At 37.4% G+C, this 25,721-nt stretch overlaps 1 protein-coding gene and 1 long non-coding RNA gene across 3 annotated transcripts in view; both read left to right on the top strand.

The window, feature by feature from the left end:
• The window catches only part of adka (adenosine kinase a), a 159,951-nt gene that overhangs the window by 99,494 nt on the left and 34,736 nt on the right, over positions 1-25,721 (top strand). For both annotated transcript variants that reach the window (XM_082154190.1, XM_082154191.1), the window contains exon 7: positions 21,532-21,702. In XM_082154190.1, the coding sequence (XP_082010316.1) occupies positions 21,532-21,702 (171 nt within the window). The remainder of the gene's footprint in view (positions 1-21,531; positions 21,703-25,721) is intronic.
• The window catches only part of LOC309486761, a 3,868-nt gene continuing 1,088 nt past the window's right edge, over positions 22,942-25,721 (top strand). The window contains exon 1 of the long non-coding RNA XR_014201672.1: positions 22,942-25,721. This exon is cut by the window's right edge and continues 939 nt beyond it. This is a non-coding gene — a long non-coding RNA (uncharacterized lncRNA).

Raw genomic sequence — 25,721 nt, 5'->3', positions numbered from 1 at the left:
TATTTATATTTTCAATTATATTTTTACACATTTGTTAGACCGTCAAATACTTAATCGGGGACAACAAAAATGGGTAAACAAATGAATAATTATAGCTGTAAATATCACAAATTATATACAATGTGTAGGCGACAATGGATTTGCCAGGCACTTTAAATAAAAAAAATTATATTTAATTTTAAATAAATGTAATGTAATGTAATGTAATGTAGAGTTTCTTGACTATTTAAAATTTTTTTGTAACTGAAAAGTCATGCAGCATGTTTGTCACCATACTGTGGGAATGACCCACCTGTTGCGTTGCTATATGTATAAGTGTCAATGGCAGCTGTCTGTCAGATGAGTTGGGATCCACGGATGATGAGGGTCCCCACTCATGACCCACGCCGGACAGATGCATACTATTCCTACCAGGGCAGGCTGGGGCTTTCATTTAAGAAAAGCAGGAAGTGTTTTCTTGTGCGTCTCATCCCCACCAATTTAGCCCTCTCCTGCCCTCCCCCTCTCTATCCTGGTAAAAAGCATAGCCATGATGGGATTCAGGCTCCAATTAGTAACCCTTTGAGTGGAGGAGTCTAAACCAGGCAGATGTACTTGTGCAGATGAATGAAGGGGGAAGCGGATGTATGTGCTTGTACTTCGAGTCGGGGCTGTTAAATTGGCTCTGATGATTTCCATTTTGTGGCACAATTAGATTAGAGGAAGGAATCGCACGCTGATCAGTGGCTCTGAAATCAGTATGACACGTCTTTGATGAACCCTTCAGTGTTGAGAGAGGGAGATAATGTGACAGAGAGAGAGAGAAGCCCTGTTTTCACTAGCTCTCCCTGTCTGCCAGGGTCCTTTTTTAAAATGATTTTGCTCTGAGATCAGTTTCCTAAAGCAGCACAGGTGGTATCATTTGTTTGTGTGTACTGACACAATTTTGACAAGAAAATTTAGCTACCGGAGAGCAATATGAACTAGACCCAAGGGAGAAATGTTTTCGGATCTTTAATCTGCTGGGACATTACCATGAGGATCACTGTATACAAACAAACTACAATTCAAGCTGTTGAGGGACTTTACGGAAGGAGTCTATTCATGAGGGAATCTATGTGGTGTGTGTTTCACGAATCACTTTTGTTTGGTGTAAAATAATGCTGCCGCTATGGTGTGATGACCCAGTGTCTTGCGAAATGTGTAATGCAGTGTACAGAATGGAATTAAAGTAGATTATGCATGCAGATTTTCTCATTTCATTGACCCCTTAAACCCTGAAGTTATTTTAGAGTTGTTTTTTCTGAGTGACAAACACAAATCATTACATTTGGACATTTTCATGCTGAGAAACTGCTGATAAAAGACATTTTACAGAATGTTGTAGTGACATGCAATGCAACAAAGTACTAATGAAAAACGAATGCAGTTTGTTTCTGCACATTGATGCATTTAATGCTAATGACATGACCTGTTTAGCTGATATTTATGTCAAATTTTTTGTATTTTTTTGTTGCTATATCTACTAGGACTATGTGATTTATTTTTATTTATTTTATTTATGCAGAATACATTTTCAATGATTGTGTGAGCAATTTAAAATTAAGTAACATTGTGAATACCACAGTGATTTTAATGAGCTTTTTATATGGCCATTAAGTTCCCTACACAGCGTGTCATAAATTCTTTTCAGGATTCTTTGGAGAATGGAAAGTTCAAAAGAAAAGAACTTCAATTATTTTTTCTGTAAAAGTCTTTACTGTCACTGTTGGTCAATTGAATGCATCTTTGTCGGATAGAAGTAATAATCAAATTTTAAAAAATCTGAAAATATAACTGATGCTTAAGTCTTTATTTTTTGTTTTTTGCTAAATATCCTGTTTTCACTCTAGTGTTTCTAGACATGCTTCTCTGAAGCATCCTTATCTTTTGAGGTGAAATTATAATATCATAAAGATAATCAGTTTCAAATACACTGAAAGTTTATCATTTAAAAAAAAAAGTTTGAAATGTTATGACATTTCACTCATTTCTTCTCTCTGTGTCATATCTGTGTGTCTTTTCCTCTTCTCTTTTTCTTCGTATCCGTTGGAGAGCATGTTATCTTTTTGCCATAGAGAGGGAGCCTTGAACAAATATGATTTGCACATCATTTGGGTAGCACGATGGTATTATGCAGCATATTTTCCTGTTAGTAGCACAATTGAATCGAGAACACAGAGATGTTTGTGCCCGTGAGGGCAGAGTGACACACGCTTGTAGAGAAGTGACGCTCGACATGTAACAGGCCCTTCTGATGTGACTGTTGACAGACGATTCGCTCTCCTCTCGGCTCTGTTTCACATGTAGTGTCGTCACTTTGAAGGGTGTAGCTGTAAGCCATATCCTTGCTCACTGCACTTGTTTCAATATTTAATGGCAAAGGTCAGCCAAGTGAAGCCGCTGCCCCACATAAAAGATTGTCGAGGAGTTGTCTGTCAACTCGGAGTTGTCAGCCGCTCCGTTCCTCACAGTTTCTCAAGCAGCCTTGATGAATTGTTGGTGATTGATCGACCCTTATCAACACACACCGTCAGGTTTCTTTTGCGTTGGTGTAACACTGCCCTCATTGTAATGTAGCTGTAAAGGAGATTGTAACTTTGTGCCATTTCATATTAAAAGGTTCAACACAGAATGTTTGCAATTTTCATTTTGTTTACTGTAGGATGTGTTCTTTTTTTGTGTGTGAGGATGGATTTTATTGCACGTCCTTCGGTCGAGCTGCAGTAAGAAAACCTTACAGTTGAAGCCTCTCGTTGGACCACTGTTGCCTTTTGAAAAAGGCGGAAAGTTTCCCTTTTTTCCTTGCAGGAGAGATAAGGCCAAGTGCCTGTGAGGATTACATTGGCTAAGCCCTTATCACACCAGAAAACTCACCGCCTGCTTCAGTATGACTGCACGTTAAAATCAAGAGGAAATATTCTTCTTTTAAGTGTTCTTATTCCCATTGAAAGTCATTACTGGGCCAGAAGGGGACGAGACACTTTTTTCTTTTTTCATCCTTTTTCCAGCCAGGATTTTTTTTTTTATGTTCTCACTCCTTCAGACGGCTGGCTGAGGACTGCTGTTTAACGTCAGGTGGCTCTGTCAGAGCTGTGGCAATAAATGACCTCTTTATTACAAAGGCATTTATAATATCCGATTCCTCAGGATGAGGTTGTTCTCCGCAGCCCCGTCATGGTTACCAAACATAGACTCTTGGACATTATCTTGATCTTAAAGGGATTGAAAATGAGAAAAATCCGCAAGTTGTTCCAAGTTTCCTTTTTCACCCTCAACCGATTCTTTCTTTCAGTGGAACACAGAAAATAATAAAATTTTAAATAAATAAGTAATTTTTACTGGACCTTTTCACGTACATGTATGTGCATAAACATCATACATTATGATATTAAATACTTTTTTTTTTTAAGTATCTTGAAACGTGGGCTATATAAATGTATACATACAGTACATGCATACTAATGTTTAATTTTTTTTTATTATTATTATATTTAATTTTGAGTCAGTGAGGTGAACCTTAGAACTGGATCAATTAAATGAGTTAAATCTTTCATCTGTTAAAGATCCCACTGAAGAGAATGATTCAGTTACAAATGGGACACTGCTGATACTCTCACAAATTCATGTCTGCATGAAGGAGAGTTTGAGCAAATGTTAAGATTTTGTATTGTCTTTAAATATAGGTCGGTTGCAATGTAATGCTCGGGTTGTATGGGCCACTTTTTTGTCATTTTGAAGCTTGACGGCCTCAAGTATATGTTCGTGAGTATATGTTCGTGATATTCTTTTTTTTTAAATCACTTTTTGTGTTCTACAAATGATATACAGATTTAAAATGACATGAGGGTGAGTAACTGATCACAGAATTAAACATTTTGGGTGAACTATCCCTTTAAGTTTCAGGTTTTTTGGGGGGGATTTTTCCCCTCCCTCTTTATTTTTCCACATTTTCTTGCTGTTTCCCTTCATTCATCTTTCATTTACATCTCAGCCCGTACACGATTTTGACGCCTGTCCTCTTTTACCCCCATTTTTCCTGCATCCATCTCACTTTCCTCTGCTGCATGTCCTTATTTCTCTCTGTCCTAACCTCCCTCCCTCCCTCCTTCCATCCATCTGTCTCTCTCAGTGAGCCCTGTGATCACTTTCTCTCCTCTTCGGTCTCCCAGCGAAGCTAAAAATGAATTGGTTGCTTTGAAGTTTCATTGAGTGCATTATTACAGGACTAAATAATGCACTAGGTGGCAGAGAGTTTTTCCTTCATTAAGACATGCTTCCTGTCAGCGTACACCTGACTTCCTCAGCAATAATCAATCCTGTGTCCGGTAACCAGTCCTTAGGGGTGCTCTCTATTTGCCTCACTTTTATTGATTATGATTATGAAGACATTGTCTCTGTGTGGCTGTCGGCAGCCCCATTATGTTTTCCGAAAGCTTACATTAAAGTGGTCAGAAATTATTAGTTCAAAGCATCCATCAGATCACAACCTGATTGCAGCACGTTAAAGTCAACATGAAACCAAATTGACCCCGTTTACTTTATTAATGCACTTCCTTGGTAGTTTTTTACATGATTTATCAGTTATTCCAAGTTTTTCACAATCCATCACATTAATTATTATTTGTATTATTATTTTAAAAATATAAAATATGTATATACAATTTTATATATTTATATAATAAAAATAATAATATTATTATTATTTGTATACTATTACTATTATATATTTTATATATAATATTTAATGTTTATATTATATGACAGTGTACTTGTTAAATATTATTATTATTATTATTATGGGTGTTATATAAATACTTAAAAGGCTACTGTTGACTTCAAAGTAGTTTGTAATGTTTGTGTAGTTAATTTTACTTGGGGGTTAAAAGGCTAATTGCTTGTGAATTATTGGTGTTCATTACAATTATTTAACTAATAACGAATAACAGTTCTTGCTTAGTAGGATTGGAGCATGAGAGTAATGCATCAAGTATAACTCGAGACATTATTCCCAATGCTGTTATTTGATCACCCATTCACTGGGTCAAATGAAGAAATCAATAAATTGTTTCATTATGTTTTGTGATATTCTTCCAAGGGATTAAAATGCAATAGATGGAAGTTAAATTTCACTGCTGTAAAATTGGATTGTTGGTTGCTAAATAAGGAGTACCACCTTCTCTCTCTCTCTCCCTCTCTCTCCTTCATTCACGTCTCTCAAGGCTTCAGTAAATTTAAGCCCTCCCAGGGTTTTGTAGTTCGCTCAGCACAGATTGCCTTAAGTGGCTTATGGCAATTGCAGTTTCTTGGTGCGGGCAGGGAGATGCCACCGAGGGGGAGGGCAGGAAGCGAGGGGAGCATTTAGCCATGCAATTACAGACAGAATGACTCCGTAGGTCCGTAGCTCTCTCTCTCTCTCTCTCTCTCTCTCTCTCTCTCTCTCTCTCTCTCTCTCTCTCTCTCTCTCTCTCTCTCTCTCTCTCTCTCTCTCTCTCCTCTCTCTCCTCTCTCCTCTCTCTCTCTCTCTCTCTCTCTCTCTCTCTCTCTCTCTCTCTCTCTCTCTCTCTCTCACCCACCACATGAGCTAATGTGTAGCACGGATGAGCTTCTTCCAGCCTAAACTTCCCCCCAACCAAACAAGCAGAGCCTAAAACAGACAGCATATTTATCAGTCCATGTGGCATCAAGCCTTTAAGTCATACAGAAGGGCCTTTTATACCCGCTTCTAACCTATCACACTCTTATATGCTACAAATATAAGCTGTTTCATATTTGCTGGCATAAGAGGGCCTTGTGACGTCGTGCACAGGGTTTTTCCTGCATTGAAACTTTTTTCTTTCTGTTTTTGGGCTGCCCAAGCAAAATAAGCAAGCAAATTGAATAATATTCAATGTGTTTTTTCTTTCTTTCTTTTTTCTTTTTTTGTATGCTAAATGAACTTCTCAACTAAACTGTACAGTGTGGGAATTTTTTCAGCATGAGTCACTGTACATGTGGCTTCAAAACCTGTGTGACCACTTTAAATACTATATGGAGCTGTGGAGGAAGTCAAACAGTTCGACTGATGAGAAGAAAACTTTGTTCCACTACTGCAATGACTATGAGATATTGGCTGATATATTATAGATTCATACTCAATTAGATATTATTTTAATGAGGATATGTACTTCATTTTTATTACAACTGTAGATAGTTTCTAAATGTGTTTTCGCTATTACTATTATTCATAACATATTTCATTGGCTTAACCATAGTAGTGAGGCGCTATGAGTGTTATTACCTTGCTTTGGTTGTCTTATAACTACAAATGGGAGAGTTAGACTATAGAAGAATGATGGTAAATATTTAATAAGGGCAAGTGTAAATTCTCTACCAAGCCTGGATCTCTACCAAGATGTTTGTTTTCCTCCTGTGTAAGAAAAAAAAGTGTTCTGTTTTAAATATCCCTGATTGTAGGGAATAAAAACTGTTGGAATATCTGTAGGCAAACAAGGCCAGAGGACTTAATTCATCAGGAGCCTGATGAAGGGAAAATTACGTTTCTTTACAAAGTATTAAACAAACATTTTTATTAGAGGCACAGTCCCCATTCAGTAAGTGCTCAGTAAGCTAACCTAATATGAAGTTAGTTTGGCGTGTCAGACTCTTTGATGTAGAAAATTCAAATTCAATTGGCTCTATATGCTTACATGAGCAATAAGCATTTTTATTACATGGCTCTCTGGACTACTTGATTCTGATTGGTCAGCCATGGCATTATGGATAACTAAATTATTATAGCCTAATTATTAATTTTTATAATAAAATTAACAACATTTTATTGTTTATTTTATTATACATTTAAGTGTTTGTCCATTAAACAGGATAATCCTTTCTTTAATCCTTTCAGGGTTTGTTTTGCGATAATGACCATCTTGACTGTACATGATTCCTTACATATCTACTATATAAATATAAAATGCTGTTATGTAATTGCTAACTTCGCACATGTGTGCACCTAACCTATACCACTGAAAACCATTTTTGACCCCAAAACCCTGATAGCTTAACCTTGTGTGATGAATAATTGATATCACAGAGACGCATATTAAACGTTTGTTTTGCAGTGACCTCAGCAGCTCCTCCTTCTCTTCTGATGCTGCACTGGAAGGTGACAAGGGCTGATTTGGTATCTGACACAAGTGTTCACTCTCTCCTTTCAGTCTCTGGTCTCAAGGGTGATGTATACCAGAGCTGCTTGTCTGCTGTTTCTAAGGGCAAACAGTCTCTCGCCTTGGCCACCACTCTAATTACCATGGCCTTGGCAGATCAATGACTGATCCTTTTTTTCCCCCCATTGCACAAATGTGTCACTTTAGCTGTGTGTCTTTCCATTAGCTCGCTCAATCATTGGCGGCTGATGAGACCGAGAGCAGCATGCCTTTCTTATTGGCTAAGGTCCAAGGCCTCGCTAATATAATCCTCTCCATCGATTATGTTCTGTTGACTTTCAGGAGAATTTTTTAGAGGAGTAATTAGGAGCCGCCCGTCCCGCAGCTGCTCCAAGGAGCTAAATACATTAGTATGTACCGTCTCTTTTTAAATAGCACCAGTATCCTCATTGCTGTTGGATATGTTATTACACTCTCATTTTCTTGCCGGGATAGAGGGTGACATTTACATAATGTCAGTTAAAATGATCATATTTTTAAAGAGGAAGCACTGTGACATCATCCAATTGGATCATTTAATAAACGGATGCTGGCGGATTCCTTTGTCAGCCTTTTAGCAGGGTCTTTTTAATATGAGGACCTGAAATATCATCATGTGTGTAATTTCCCGGCACAGAATCTGCGCCCTTGCAGATTATTACAGAATTGGAATAAAATGCCAAAATTAAATAAAATTGTAATGTTGTCATTGCGCTTAAGCAAATTTTAAATTCCTTTTATTTATAATTAATTAACTTAATTTTATATATAAGTTATATCACTTTTTTGTTAACCGGTATTGGGAAAAACTAACTAATTTGCATATACACTAAACAGCGTATACTAATAAAAGTATACTTTACTTTTAATTCAGCAAGGACTAAATAAATTGGTCAAAAGTTATGGTAAATACTTATATAATGTTTCAAAAGATTTCTATTTCTAAGAAATGCTGTTCTATTTCAAATATATTCAGCTTTGCATCACGTGAATTAATTAAAATAAAAAAGAAGACATAGAAACAGTTATTTTAAATTGTAATCATATTTCACAGTATTACTGTTTTTTACTTAATTTTTTGGGTGAAATAACTTAAAATTAATAACTTAATTTTTCTTAATCTTATGATTTCTGCATTTCTTACCAATCTTTAGAAAGCAGATTAGCTTTTGGAAATTGGAATAGCATCCAATTTGGTGAAATTGAAAAACGCATGTTACGTTAAAAATATGTAATATCTTGTGTTTAACCATTTAACTTTGATAACCCTAAAAATAGGGTTTTTTTGTCACCTTGCAACTCCCTGCACCCCATTTGAAAGCCCTTGGATTAAACTATAGTGGCCATTAGTGGGCCACAGTAACATTCCCTGTTGTCCCCCATGAAAACTGCCCTGCCAATCAATCACAAAGTTCTGTACATCCTCCATCCCTTGCATGTTAGTTTATTAAACATTTTGGCTTATTAATTATGCTTTCAGATGCCAATAAATGTCTGATACTTTTAGTTTAACATAATTAACATATTCACATCCAGTCTGCAAATTTTCATCTAAAATCAACACAGAAAAATCTTTAGATTCGGCTTGGGTCTGATGATGACTTTCTTCAGATAGATTTGTTAACAAAGTTATTTTATGAACACTGATTGGCCCCTTTTAAAAGTGTTAGGCAAGTGATCCGCTCCAAATGATTTCTAATTGAAAGTAGTGCTGCATGTTATGATAATGTTACAGGCGTCTCATAGCGTTCCAAAACACCCTGGTTGGGAGGACAGGAGAGGACTTGTTGCATAATTACATGCTCCATGAGCCGATCTGTCTTGTCTTTGAAAGGATAATTGCCTGAGTTTCCTGATGAAACCTTTGTAGTTGAGAGAGAAGAGAAGCCAGTGGAGTTGTGCCACCCACCATGAATGTGTGGGGCATCTCAAGTTTGCTCTTTCATTCCTCAGTTATTTTTAAGCAAAGCAATTTACTCAATTGACTCTATGTACACAGTGTCTGCAGCTCTGAGATGAGGATCCGATCTGTGTGTAAGCATCATCTCTTGTTATATTTATGGAGGTGTATGTATACAAAAATCTTTATATAGAAAATATCAACGGAGAGGTGACAAGCTATAATTAAATCAACATGTAATCTGTTTATGCTCTTTAAAATGGAGCTAGATTGCAAGTTTTTTGCTGTCAAACGCGGGTTATTATGCTCCACCAAGCTTCTCATTTTCTTCTTTGTTTAGAAAATGGCGTTTGCCTGATGTGACCTCGGCTTAATGTTTGGAAGTGTCCTGTCCGCTATGTGATTTTGGTTTATAGCGCACATCATGTGAGTTGCCGGCCCTCGCGTTGGGCGGCTGCTAATGTTTACAAAATAAATGTCAGGTTGGCTGAAGCCTGAGGTCCATCAACACACTAGCTCACAGTGGACCATGGCTCACTTCACAAAGCCGCTGTTTCCATTTAAGGCACTTGACCCAGATTTCTTAATGACCTTTAGAGTTATTTTATACAATAGAATGAGAAATGAGCTGAAAATAGTGACGGTTCTTGTTGCTTTGAGACGTTCACAGTAGAATAGGTTACGTCCAACTCTGACCGTTGCCCATGTTGCCTCGCTGCATCTCTGGCCTTCTTTTCCCTTTATGACTGACTGATGTTGCTATCAAACACCCTGCCCACATTTAGTCTCATCGTTAGGCATTGACAAGAGGCAATGCTGTTGATGTTTTCATCAGGGACTCTCTCCACAGTTGCCGTCAGATGATTATTTAAACAGCCATTAATCATTAATGGCCCACTTTTGCATGCGCTCTTATGTTTCTGAGGGCGCCAGAGCCGGTTACGCTGCGTGGCACGTCGCAATCGACAAACCGCCTTCAATACGGCTTATATTTCACTTTTAGCCTACGTCTCTACGCGAGGGCAGGCATCGAGTTTGACAGCCTTCACACTACGTTGGATGTGTTTACACATTTGTTTCCTGTGGCGTTCGAATGGGATTTGACAAGCCCGAAGAGCGTGTGGAGGATTAATAAGCCCAACGGTTCCTCAGAAAGACTTGAGACTGGTGTAGAATATGTATCCACTTAAAGCAAGATGAGGCCAGACTGTGTTCTTGGCTCGCGATTCCACATCTTCTGGCATCCCGACATTCAACAAAGTAAATTTGCAGTAGACAATAACATATTACCTCCTCTTGGCATTGTGCCGTAAATTAAAAGTAGGTTTTTCTGCTCTGTGATTATTACTCTTGGCTGCTTCAGCTTCTTTGGCTGTAACCCTAATAGTTATGAGCAATTCACTGAAACAATGTTAAACAGTGACTTGATGAAATCACAGCAACTGTTGATTTAAAGCGATTGTTCACCCAAAAATGAAAATTCTGTCATTTGCCCAGCCTTATGTCGTTCCAAACCCATTAGACTTCCATTCATCTTCAGAACACAAATGAACACTCTCATAATTTTTGTCCATCAATTTAAAGTCCACACCACCAAAACTTTAACACATCAAAAGGATAAAAAGAGATTGCTTTAAGTACATTGCAGAGGTTGTAACACGCATATACAGCACATTAAATATGGTAAACAGCAGCTCTAACATGTGTACTTGATGCACAGGAACAAACCTCATGGGTTGTCGCATGTCAAACAAGCACAGTTAATCTTCAATTTGACCATTTTTAATGTGCTGTATACTCGCTCAATGTTTATATAAATGAAAGCCTAAATTAAATCCTTTCATCTCATGAAGTGATCCAGTCTCTTCAGAAGATGATACAATGTCTTATTTTACTTATTGCAATTTATTTGCATGGAGTTTTAATGGATGGACAAATTTATATTTAAATAATATCTTCATTTGTGATTCGACAATGAATCATCTTATGGCTTTGAAACATCATTAAGGTGAGTAATTGATGACAGAGTTTTCATTTTGTGGTAAACTCTTTCTTAAACTGCAAAGATGTCTCACATTCGTCAAAATCTCATTGGTTGCGTATTAGCTGTTTACATTCATCTGCTTGTTTTTTATTTTTTTTAACAAAAATATGTTGATAGCAATATTGTTCCAAAGTAGCATCTGTCCCTATACCAATGTGTTAAGCAGACTGTGCAACTCATCCAGGCGAGCTTTCAACAGCATTTTCAATTTACCTCACAAACTCCCAGCATGCTGAGGAGTGAGATGGATCCGGAGCTGGCACGTCAGGTGCCTCTTTGTCTTGTCCAACGAATCAAGCATTTTTTTCGGTATCTCAACAGCAGGTGAAAATCTAATTATACCAGGATAGCGAGAGGAGGCGAGCTGTTGCCATATTTTAGCAGCTCTTAATTGTGTGCTAAATAATCTGCCTCATGCACTCACTCCCATGTGGAGTCGCACCATGAAAAATGTCTCTGTGTCTGAAAAAGTCACTGAAAGATGTTTACTTTGTTTTCCCTCTTAAGCTTTCTTAGCGCTAGCACATTGCTCTCCCCATCTTGACGTCTTGTCAAACTGACATTTTAACAATAAAGGCAAAACAAACAAAAACACGCCGGTACACATATAACACCTTATCTGGAGACTCTTCTCTCTCACTACGGTAGATGTTTTGTTATTGGAGCGAGGTGATGAATTATTACGCTGGTACCTCAAGGCTTTGGACTCTCAAACTTTTTTTTTTTTTGTCCATGCTAAATCCTAGATAAATTCGCTCTCTGAACACTAAGTACTCAGCAGCACGTTGTGCGAACTCGACAGCTTAAAGTTTTGATCTCTGGGGCTTCTGAGATATCCTGTGACTCTAATTATGTAAAACCCAGCAGTTCTCTTTAGCTCTCTGATGTCCATAATGGTTAACCTCCTCATAGGGTTAATGTGTCAGGTTCGGGGCTCTCTTCCTATTCCCTTCGTGCTTGGTGAGTGTAATTACGACCTGTCTTATGGTGCTACAAATGAGCGCTTTGGGCCTGCCGACCCTTGGCTCACAGAATAACACACTCCACCTGAAGTGGCGTTGGGAAGTGCACCAGGACGGATGGCTCTCTTTAATGGACTGACCGTCTGCGAGTGCACCGACAATCCGGTAGTCGCGTCACGCTCTGCGTCTCGGATACATGTCAGGCTAATGGAGGTGCTGATTATTTATTTATGGGCATAATTGCTAAATTGCTGATTACATATTTTTCTAGTGTCTAATTTCTTTACACAGTCATTTTTAAAGTTGAAGGCTGTGTCGGCTTGCCAGAAAACTGACCTCCCCTTTCCCTCCCACAGCTATTGTAGATGAATATAATAACAGCCTTGCTCTCCCTAGAGGACGGTGGTTAAGGCGTCTGGTTTTTTAAATGTATCTTGACTTGTATTCACCTGTACCTGTTCACTGAGAATCCATTGTTTAGCTAGTGATTCAATATATTACATTTATAAGCATCCTCCTTTCCTAACATTAAGATTTTGAAAATCGATACCATCAGCTGTGTTTATTTTAAACATGACTCTTAACATGAAATAAACACTCAGATTAAGTCCATCGTGATGTGATACTCTGGCCCACTTGCACTGATGGTCTCTGGATGTTTATGGTTGTCTCGGTGTTCATTATAAAAATAAAAAAATTCTTTAATCAAGCACAGGCTTTTTCTTTTGGCATCGCAGTCAGATAAAGACACGTTTGATGGGGCCCAGGAAGAAATCGAAAAAGAATACCACGAGGGCTGGCAGCTGTTGAGCTTTCATGTCACAGGCTGCCTGCCATTAGACTGAGCAGTCCTGTAGAACATGTTTCTTAAGACAGGCAAAAAAGAACCAGATGTGATGTGGACTGTGAGGACTACAGTGTAGTAAGATGAGCAGAAAACATCAAACATCTTTCATTCCCTTTGGTATGCTCAATCCTGCGGTGTCTTCCTATTAAAATAGATGTATCTAATGTTGAATTGATGTAATTGAGACACTCTGAATAAAACATCTTGCACTGAGAAAATACCCCTTCTGGTTTTTGGTTCAATAACATTTTTTTAGACCGGATCTATTCATTAGGGGTGTAACGATACACGTATGTCATGATCCGATACAAATCACGATACTGAACTCACAATACTATACTATCGTGATATTTTAAGCCCTTATTTTTTATATTTTATGAAAATTATTACTATTATTATTATTATTATTATTAATAAAATAATATTATTTGATTATTATCAGGACCCACAACTATTCCCCCATTGCATTATTACACATTATGTTCAACATTATATTTAGTAGTTTAATGTAGTAATGTCGCTAAAACTCTGTAAACTTTCATTTTCTTCAATGCAAACGTTTGTTGGATCTCTTACAAAGACAAGCCGCCTGTGCACAGACTCTCCTGGTGCTCACTATGTCCTGCCTCTCCTGCTAGTAATGCACTCTGCATAAGGATAAACCATCTAAAACGCTTTGAATAATCATAAATGTGATATGGTGATTTAAATTATGTTTGCGCTTTCACTTTGAGGAGTGTCGTTCCAGCGCGTGCTTTAAGATGATCAATGCAATCGATCGCAGTTCTAATCGCAAGAGAGCGTGTCAAAATGACTATTCCCCAAAAAATGTAATTCTTCATTTACTCACTCTCATATTGTTTTTTGTGCGTCATGCAAGCATTTTACATTTATGTTTAGGCTACTACATTATGTGCGTCGTTGTAAATCTGTTCATCATATAAAGACATCGTGTCTCTTCAGAAGACTTGGATTTGGATTAGATGAACTCTATTGAACTCTATAGAACTCGATTGATTATTATGATGCCTTTTATGAATTTTTTGGGATCTTTTAAGTTTTAAAGGAATGGACTTTAAATGGAGGGACAGAAATTTCTCAGGTTTCATAAAAATATCTTCATTTGTGTTTGGAAATTGAATGAAAATTTTATAGATTTGAAACGACATGAGGGTGAGAACATGATGACAGAATTTACATTTTTGGGTGAATTATACTTTATAAATACAGTAAGCTGAGTCTTGGATAAAACTAACTCTATATCGTGAATCATATCGTTTACATCAACGGTACATTTTGTCGCATTTTTATATTGCGATATCACCATATAACGATGTATTGTTACACTCCTACTATTCCCAAAAAAACAAAAAAACATTAAAAATGCAATTCATACCATTGTGATGTAGCACCTGAGACAGATCAGACACACAGTTATTTGTTATATTTAACAAATAATCCACGGTACCCCCTCACCTAACAAGAAGACCAATGAGCAACTAACACCCAATAGCAGCTAACACCAGGCCTCTGGTTACTGTGGTAACAAAGATAAGGTTTACAACTCAAAGGAATGTAGAGTTTCCATCTAAATTCACTTTGAAACAGACAAATGTACCCTTTTTCTATAAAATCCATCCTAATCCTATACCCTCTATAGAATCATTTGATATGTACAACCATGAATCCAGTTGTCCTATGTAATCACATGTTCTTTTATAGTGTTTTGTCTGTGTATTAATCTAAACTCTTTGAATGAATGTTTTATCCTTAATGGTATCTTTGGTATCTATGAGTTTATTTTAATGACCTTAATGATCATTTACATTATATGTCGATACCAATGCAACATATTAGTATTATATTATAAGAATCTTTAATAGTTTCTCGATTGACACCCAATCAAATTACTTATGCAAAACACCATTCTAGAAGACAAAGGATCTTAAAGTTTCCCTCCTAAGGAACAACTCCTTATGGGCTCACTCACCTCCCAAGGGTGTGACATCTTCACACTTTAAAAGATCACTGATCACAAGATCACGAGGATTCTGAGAAATTCCGTTGTGAAGATAATGCTGAGCTAGAAGTCCCCTAAGTTTGTGCCAAGCTGCAGCCTTGTCTTTCCATTCAACAAAGATCCTCTGACTCAAACTGGTTCTCTCTCATCAAGACAAATTCATCAAAGATCAACTGGAGCCTCAACAAATTGGACAATTTTATTCAAATGGGCGAGACATGCAAGTATCAAACTTAGTCTCATTACCCTTTTAAAGAAGTGTGCGTTAGAACTAAGAAACTGATGGTTTGCTCAAGGCTGTTGATCTGCTGAATTTCAAGCAATGCTATAACTTCATGCTTTCCTGTATTCTGCTTCCGCTCTATTTCCATTTCTTAACTGTCTGCATGTATGTGTGTGTATTAGTCACATAGGTTAGTTAGATTTATTAACTAGACTAAACACTTAAAGTTGTTCTTGGTTCATTCTCATATACTGGAGTCCCTAATCATGTTGATTTGGCTACATTCTCTTAGTAGAGTAGAGTAGAGTAGTACGGTACAGAATGAAAGTTATTTACCATACACCAGAAATGAACATTTCTTAGAATTAATAAATAATGAATACTGAGTTCGCTGGACGAACAGGTTAGATGATTGTATTAATTCTGCTACATCAAGTTAATTATATTAACTGATCCAAATATTTATCATTAATTATACCAAATTATAATTAAATATTCATATTTCCCTTGAGCTAATTTGCTATAGTGACTTTGACCATTGACTTACATTGTATGGAGGAAAAACAAACATTCCTTCATGTTTCACACAATTCATTCACACATGACACAAGGGTGAACCCTTTTACTGGGACAAATATTTTTTTACTTGATTAAATTGATCAAATCAGCTGGTCACCAACCAGACTCCACTGTTTCTTTTGGTGGATGACAATCAGCCCACTCCATCCAGGAAAGTGAGGCTGCAGCGTATTACTTGTTTAAGATGGCTGCTGTGATAGCCAGGTGTCAGGTCAGTGCAATCTGCTCCGAGCAGGCCATGTATTGATCCTTCACACGGGACTCTTACAGAGATAAAAACCTGCGTATGACATGTGAAAGGGTGAAGATTCTCATCTCAAGGGCTCGCTCTAGTACGGGGAAGTTCAAGCTGGCCTGCACCGAGCCAGCAGCAGCAGGCTTCTCTTTCTCTGAGCACATGGGCTTGAGAGGGCTGTTTAGCATGCAGATTCAATAGAGAATGCTAAACATGGCCCTTTTGAAGGGCTTTAATAAACTGGACCAGATGTCTTGTCAGCACTAGGGCCGTGTCTTCTGCCGCCGAATGGACTCGTCTAGATACATGCATTTCCATGTGACAGACAGCAGTAATTCATAAATGATACATTGTGCATTAAGGCCTCTTTGAGTGACAGGTGACCTTTCATGTTGAGATTGTGCTTTTTATTCAGAAGGATGTCCAGAGAATTGCGAAACTTTTGAAAGCGGGAGGACAGTACGGCAGGCTCTGGCACTCTTCCTCCTCAGAAAGCTGTGAAGTGGCAGTGCCAGTGGAGTCGGGTTCAGGGAGAAAAGAGTGCGGCACATCCATTAAAGCAGATTCCCTCTGGCCATCTCTCCAACTTCAAACACACCAACATTAAAGTTCCAATAATGCAGTGGGCTGATTCTCCCAAACGATGCTCGCACATCATAGCCGGGGTGTGCTAATGACGGGGGTAATGCTGAGAGACGTACGCACGGATGGTCCATTACCTCTGTACAGACAGCATCTAAAGCTACCCAGGATGCTGTTGGGCTTGAGCTAGTATAACCACCATAATGTTTGTTTTCAAAGGCATTTTATTTCTTACTACGTCAAGCTATGTTTACAGCAATATTATATGATGAAATGTGTATAACAAGCCATCCGCAGAGTGCGTTGATTAGTTTTGATTTTTGGTTGATCAGTTGAGTGCTTATTTACCCTCACAATACTGTGGCAGTTATTTTTTACAGTATACACAGTTTTATTTAATATCCTATTTTATTGGTTACGTTATAATTATATAATATTACATCATAATTGTATATTAATATAATTTTATATATAAATCTATATTAGTTAGATTAAAATTAGTTTTTTACACTTTGTATGTATGCATGCATATGTATTAAATGTATATTATAACGTATTTATATATTTTTGTTTTAAAATACACTGTTTAATTTAAGATCATATTTTGTTATAATTGTCAAATTACAATTTATATTTTGTAATATAATATTTAATGTAATTTAATGCTAGATGTATTATTTTTTACAATTTATATATACACACACACATAGATATACTAAATAAATGCTAAATTGTATACAAATATTTAAAAACAAGATTTTGTCAAATAAAATCAGTAATGTTTTATCTTTTCACATTGTTGACACAAAATGACGTTTCACTGACAATGTGATGTTCATTTGTGAAATTACAGCTATCAGATGTCATAACTTTTGGGGACTTTTATTTTTTTATTTTTTGCATGCTGCATTTAGATTGGTGAAGATGATGACATCTGTAATCATTGACAATAGCGGATGGATGTTTTGTAATGTACAATATGCTCACATGTGTCTGGTGACAGAACAAGCCTCTCAGATTCCCTGTGTGAATGGTGTAATAGCTGACACAGTCACACTGAACACATGAAGGTCACTTCTCTCCACTCTCAGCTACAAAAGCCTCATCTGTTTTAATGCAGTGCTCTGAGCTTTAGTAAGAGCCAGCGCTCCCCTAGCAGTGCACCCTTCTCTCGTTCACACACTCTCTCTATTGTGTTTCTCTCTCTATTTTCTATTTTCTCCCTCTCCGTGTCCTTCTATCCTCTTAATCTCACCTGCACTGTATCTCTGAATTATTCTCTCAGTGCAAGAACTGCATCGAAGAAACAGGCCCAGTGTAGGGTTTCAGGTTTAAACGTGAAGGTGTTTCCTTACCAGCTCTGTATTCATTCACACAATGAACTGAGGAGCCTCTCTTGTTTCTCGGTAAGAAGAGTCCAGACAAGACCTTTGTTTTCCACTTCATCAGATGCAAGCATTTTTTTCTTCTTTTTTTTTGACTCCTGTCCTCCTGGAACAAAGGCTGGAGAGCAGCCATCACATTGGGCTCAAATGGCTCTCTTAGACCGTCCTGTGCAAGCAAGGGGAAAATCACACCATGTCTTCAGATTGCCTTTCTGGGAGCATTAAATACTTGGGACACTCTGTTTTTGGATATCTTACAATTATACATTTCATACATAGTCATTTTTTAAATGTGGTGTAAATGATTTTTGGACATGGTACCATGGATATACCACATGGTTTTTTGGTGTTTTTATCACTATTATTTTTTGTTGCTGGTAATTTTTTTTATTGCACTATGGTATGTAATGAAGCATCATGATATTACCATCTGGTACTATCACCAAACCAGCACACTGCCACAGTATCCAGCATTTTTTAAGTTTGTACTTTATTTATTTATTTATTTATTTATTTATTTATTTAATAGACTTGTGTATATATATCTCGAAGTATCAATGTATTGCCTTCTGATACTATTACTATGCCAAGTTACTGCCACAGTACTCAGTATTTTATTATTATTATTAAAAAAAAATTATACAATACAAGACTTTTAGTTTTGCTCTATGGTATCATAGGCGTAATTTCTGGGTGGGACATGTCCCCACCACTTTTTGCCAGGGTCGATATTGTCCCCACCACTTTTTAAAACCTCTCGCTGCACGAATATACCTAATGCAAATGAAACGTATCCAGTTGACATTAATTTGTCTTAAATAAGAGGCGATCTGGCGCTGTAATGTGTTGTTTTTGAATTCATGCTGAGTGTTTGTTGCCAATGTTATCAGTGGCGAATGTTCTCTTTTGGCTCGTGCACAGACTTTACACAGACGAGTGCTTCAATGTATCGCTTAATGCCGATGCAGAGAGACTCTGTTCTTTCTGGTGAAATCACAAAACAAAATGTACACAAACACGTCCCGGCTTTTGATATATAATCATTTATTTTAAGAAGGAAAAAATATATATATATACACAGGCGGATTAGAATCCGTAACCTCTGACACACTTAACAAAAGTTCTACCACCAGACCATTAGGGAATACGAATACTGATTGCGGGTCCATGTATTTATTCACTAATGTGAAGAAACCTGGGACTAACAATATATTGTATTATAGTAGATGTAAGAATGAAACTATTACTTTAAACGTGTTCTATGTCGACACATTAAACTTAATGTACTATTGAAACTGATTTCGGGACATCATATTGCTGCTTTTTTTTTCTACAATTTTTATCGTACATATCTGATATAGTATTGCGTTACCCAACAAACACACTTTTTAAAACAAAGTTATACCACTGTATAAGGCCTTTAATGACTTTTTAACCAAATTACTTGTTTGTTTAAAAAATAGTTTAAAAAAAAGTGTTGTATGTATATTTGTTAAGTTTGCTCAGAGAGTGCCCTCAGCATAGGCATAAACAAGATGTGTAAGTGCTCCTCCGAGAGCCGTGAGACCTTGCAGTTGTTCCTGTATGAGGAGGTGGGCCAAGGTGCCCTTTGTTGTATTGGGTTGTCACTTTGAACTCTACTTGCTCTCTGATGGAAGTGCCAGTGCAATTATGGACTCCATTTGCCATCATTCATTCTCATCTCCTAAAACCTTAATCCTATTTGTGCCTCATCATACTCTCCATTATATCAAGCTTAGCCTTGTTTACTCCACTTGGAGCAGGAACATGCATTTTTATTTTTATTTCTGTTGCGTTATAATGCTGAGATTTACTTATATAGAAGCTGCAAAAGCCTGCTTTCATGTGTGGTTAATTATTTGTGTTCAGGGTTTGAAATTAACACCCGCCAACCCGCAAAATGTGGGTAAAAATGCGGGTACCACTGTCAAATCACTTCCTGACATGTTATTATGTTTACTCACTTTGCTAAGGAAGTTTGTGTAAACCAAATTTACGCTGATTTAGTGCAAATACTGAACTCATGAGTCATCCTCCTGATATATTAAATGCAGTGTATTGCGTAGAATCTGCTAATATCTGGCTTACTTGAACATGCACGTCACTATGCAACAAATAACGGCGTGCTTGTTCATTTGCATTGAAGCAAAAGCGACGATTAAAAAGCATTTGGTTAACTGAAAAGACATTGTTATTTTCCAAGATATCCTACATTGTTTTAATGTTCTTTGCACTGTATTGATCTGTCCACCTATATATATTATACAATTTGGATGTCATACATTCATTTCTTATTCAAACTAAATCCTGTCATCCAGCTATCTCCTCCCTTCCTCTTTCATCCTCATCCTTGTCACCAAAATGTATTTTAGGTGGACAGATCAATACAGTACAAAGAACATTAAAACAATGTAGGATATCTTGGATATATATATATATATATATAAAAGAGAGAGAGATAGGTGAAGGTCCTGGGCTGGTGTGGTTACATATGGTCTACGGTTGTGAGGCCGGTTGGATGTACTGCCAAATTCTCTGAAACGCCTTTGGTGACTCGCTTATGGTAGAGAAATGAACATTCAATTCACGGGCAACAGCTCTGGTGAACATTCCTGCAGTCAGCATACCAATTGCACGCTCCGTCAAAACTTGCGACATCTCTGGCATTGTGCTGTGTGATAAAATTGCACATTTTAGAGTGGCCTTTTATTGTGGCCAGCCTAAGGCACACCTGAACAATAATCATGCTGTCTAATCAGCAGCATCTTGATATGCCACACCTGTGAGGTGGATGGATTATCTCGACAAAGGAGAAGTGCTCACTAACACAGATTTAGACAGATTTGTGAACAATATTTGAGAGAAATAGGCCTTTTGTGTACATATAAAAAGTCTTTTTTTTATAAAAAAATGTTTTAAGGACCATGTACAATTTCCAACATAAATGTTACCATTTGATGCATTGTACCAGAGTTAGCCATAGGCTAATTTACATCTGCAGTCCATCTGCAGTCCACTATAAAAAGTCTTAGATCTTTGAGTTCAGCTCATGAAAAATGGGGGCAAAAACAAAAGTGATGCGTTTATAATTTTGTTCTATGTATGTGTATATATAGAAAAAATCTGACTTATTTTTTTGTTTTATTTTTTTGGCTAGTTAAAGTTATGAATGGCCGATAACTTAAAGGTATAGCGGAGGATCTTTCCAAATTTTAGATAAGACCCGCCCTCTCCACTTTTTGAAAAGTTTGATTGATTCACCAGAATGATTGACAATTAGGAGGACCAATAGTTTAGACTATCCACCAGGAAGTAAAACATCCTCCGCTATACCTTTAATGTAATAGCCAAATTGGCCGGTGAGTGAAAAAGTCCTTTCATTGAAAGTCATTTCAAACCCGGTTTGTGTCGTATGTTTCTAGTAATGTTAAGAAACGAAACTCTAACCAAGTGATAGACCATCTGAGATGCCCTAGTCTCAAAAACTGCACAAGTTTTGACTATCATTTTTGTCTTATTTTGAAGGGGTTCTTCCTGACCGTGTCCTTGGAGTCAATCCTAAAGGTAGCCAAACAGGCTTCTGAAAACAACAAGATCTTCTGCTTGAATCTGTCAGCTCCATTCATCTGTGAGTTCTTCAAGGAGGCCCTGATGAAGGTTATGCCCTATGTGGACATCCTTTTTGGCAACGAGACGGTGAGTGTCACATGACATGAAAGTATATATAAAAGAAGGTAGTTCCTCCTATCAGCCCATGTCATCATGTAACACTTATCATCTATCTATTGTACAGTTCTTGCTGTGTGCTTGATGTGGTCAGTTCCCTGAGTGGGGTCAGATGAGAAATTGCACATAGGTTTGAATGGACAAATAACTCAAGTTTATTTATTTTTATTTTTTATTTTTTTATACATGTAGAATAGTCATCTCACCTCAAATGCATTGTAATCCAGCACTGACTGTACTCATTGTGAGAGTAACACCACTCAGATAGCCTGCAGACTGGGCCATAAACAGCCTCTTACCTCAGCATTTGAGACTAATGTTCTGAGTCATCGTGGTCTCAGATCCACGCTCTATTCTATACGTGTGGTTGGTACGCGTTACAGACTGGCAGTGTGGGGAAGTGTGGGTTTGAGGTCTTTGACTTGTGCTGAGAGTCAGACCTGTCAAGTTAAAGCTCTATTTCTGAATATCTTAAGGGTAGGGATGGGTGATATGAATAATTTTATTTCACGATAAAGGTATTGGTATATATAACTTAATATATTTTTTTGTTTGTTTGCTTTGTTTTTTGCACAGATGTTTTTTAATATTTGTATTTAGCATGGACCCATTAAATCTAGCGTAGGCAATTTCAGAAAAGCTAGAAATAGCAAGCTAGCTTTGAAAGCTTAAGATCCCAACCTCCCTTCACGCCTCCTCCAAAACACATGATCTCAGCACAGTCAGAGCAGAGTCTGCAAAGCGTCACGAGAGATGACGTTAAAATAGCTCATGTTTCGAAGCACATAACATTGCAATAATAATGAACGTAAACAACTTGGCGAGCTCGGACTTGTACCTTCTGACTGCTGCAGATTCATTTCTCTGTTGATAGTGTTGCCATAGAAACACACAAATCAGAGGGTGTTTCTCAATATGCGTTCTTCAGCGATCTTGCGTCCTTGTGTTCTCGTTTTACGTCATCATTAACCGTCGAAGTTCAGACCCAATTCTCAAGAACGCAAGTACAGAGGACGCATGAAAGAACCCGGATGTGTTCTTGATACCGAGGATGCATCGAATGCAGACTTGAGCTAGTACTCGCCTGGTGTCCCAGAAGTCATTGCGGCCGGTTCGGAGTTCGTTCTTCCAAGGAAGCTTGGCAAGACCGGTCTCCACGAGAACACAAGTCCGTTCTCTGCGTTCTTGGAATTGAGAAACAGCCAGAGTCTGAGGAGGTGAACAACTCCGACTAGAACGTCACAGGTTGCCATCTCGTAATTACGGTATTACGACATGGCATGAACACAGCATAAGTTTGTTGTTTTGGTTCAGAAAGAACTAAAAGGTGGCTGCAGTTTGTTTGCAGTGCTCAGTGATTGTCTGTCTACAACTCTGCATAGTCTCATGGAACGTGCTGATGACGTATGGTATGGAGGTATGGAAATTCGGACCGAATCCAACGATTGAATGGACATTTTTTGGTCCTGAGCCTTCCACAGAAAAATAAATAGAAAACATTTCATTTATTTGTAATAATATTTCTAAATTTGATTTCTTTTTAATATAAATAAGATAATTCTTTTTTTTTTATAAATCTGACTTCAAAGTTTTGAATAGTAGTGTACAAAAGGTACTTTCTTAATTGATTAGTTGTCTTTATTCAGAACTTGATTGACACCAAAGAAAAAGATAAATAATAACAATACAGCTTCACGTTATGTAGCACTTAATGACAATTAAAGATACAAAAAGAAATTCTACACCACTCGCTGAATTAAAAATGCACAAAATGAATTCATGTGGCACATCTCTGTATTCTGATTGAATGAATCACATTCAGAACTGTTCTAAAATAGCCAATACACTGTACACACACCAGTTGAATATATAGGAAGTTGTAACAGTTAGTACACTGCAAACATAACTTAAGTTTCTCATTTTGTTTAGCATTGTATTTTCATGTTTCTTTGCTGCTGTCATGTTTAAATTACATAAGCGGTCCTACCCAGTACACACTGATAGCAACATAAATATGTCTACCGGGATATAAAAAATCTTGACCAATTTCTAGTGTTGCATGTTATATATCCTCAACGCCCCTTATATACTGTTTCTGGTCAGATTCAGATTCTCTTTACCCAAACTATTAATAGAGCTGCTGTAGTTCCTCTTAAACTGACAGCCACAGTTTTGCTTTTTCTCAGGCTAATTAAATAGTGTATATGTGGGGAGTAGCTGCAGTCTTTGTTGGGCGGTATTAATGCGTGTTAGTCTTTATGTATGCTTAGCTCTCTGTTGGTTGGTATGAAGTGTTTTGGCAGCTGGAGCTTGTCTGAATGCGTGTGTGTGGGCGGGATCTAACACAGACAGGCAGGCCTTTATCTGTGCTGACAGGGTAGGCGCAGCGAGAGACGTCCAGGCCCTGCAACAGCCTCACGCCCCCTTAACTGGCACACACTGAGTGTGTAATATCCAGGGAACGGCGTTGGTCTAATTGAGTCCTTCCCTGCTCCCCTCCTGCCTGCCTGCATGACATGAACCAGAGAACGTGAAACATTTCAGGAAATGTAATGGCCTCCAGTTAATTAAGTGAGAGCCGTGCAGTAAGAGCCAAAACCAGATGGCGCTGAATTTATGCTCGCCGAAATCGACGCACACAGCGGCGCGTACACAAACACATGCGTAATCTCGAACAATTTGCCCTCCGTTTGCCACATACATGATAAAATTCAACAATGTGAATTGTCTGTGTCATTACAGATGAATTTGTTGAGCAGAAGGCTCAGACAATGTAGATAAATGGCATGATTAATTGGAACAGAATGAATAACCCTGACTGATGTTGTATAAGCAGTGATTAACTCGCGCTCAGAGCTCAGATTGTTTTAAATAACAGGGGAGTTAAAGCCATGATTGCTGGGAGGTTACGAAATGATTGAAATCGCTCCGCTGCTGCTTATGGGAGAGAGAGAAGGAGAATCAAGGAAGGAGGAAGACAAGAACTTGGAAGAGTTGACTTATTGTGAGGATCTACCCAAAGGCTTTCTGCCTAGCGCTGTCTTTTGAATAATATTATTCATGTCTCAAAAGACACAAGAAAATTGGAATCTTTTAACATGCCCCAGAACAAATGATCTTGGACTTTGCATCAGAAGCTTTTTTGTTTCCCTGTGTGTGGCGTGTGAATGATTCTTATAAAACAGTCAGTTGCAGTCCTCCAATTTGATTGGCTGAGTGGCGTTCCAGCACTAATATTCAGTCGAACAGCGCTGGGATGTTTCACTGTTTGTATCACTCCTCATGTCATTGTTTGCATGTTGTTGTTGGCTTCATTTGGAATTATTTTCATTAGGGATGCAGTTATTGGATAATATTAGTTTATTTATTTATAAATGAATGGTATCATCCATTATAGGATATTTGATTGATATTTCTTTCTGCCATTTTTTACATTTGTTACTTTTGCAGTCATCATGCTTACTTAATTAACACTAATAATTAATGACACTGTTAAATGTAATTTTTAGCAAATTTGTAAAAATATACATTTTTACACTGTACATTTTAATGGTGTAAAGTCTAAATTCACGTGTAGCATTTAAATGATTGATTTTAGTTGTTAGTGTTTGTTTGTGTATTTTATTGATGATCATAAGTGTTGTTTTATTACCATTAATTGTTGTTTTTTTTGGTTTTTTTTGTATAGAATTTTAACTTATCTAGAATTTTAATATAGGTGCATCCCTTATTTTCGTTGGCTGAATTGCCCACATTTTATCTAAAATGTAAGTTACTCAAATATTAGCTTTTATAAGCTAGGTCAGCAGAATTCCAAAAATATTTTTGGGATTAAATAATTTGGCTAATGTGATTATACTAAAAATAAAACTGCAGCAACTAACTAATTTTTCCATATTTAAGTAAAGTAAATCCATTCCACAGATTTTCTGCCATAACCAGGACAGAAAGTGCAGAAAACATCCATATTCTGTCTGGGCCTAATTATG

The sequence above is a fragment of the Leuciscus leuciscus genome, assembly GCF_965113295.1.
Source record: "Leuciscus leuciscus genome assembly, chromosome: 22".
Taxonomy (NCBI): Eukaryota; Metazoa; Chordata; class Actinopteri; order Cypriniformes; family Leuciscidae; genus Leuciscus; species Leuciscus leuciscus.
This window is presented reverse-complemented; position numbering and strand designations above follow the sequence as displayed.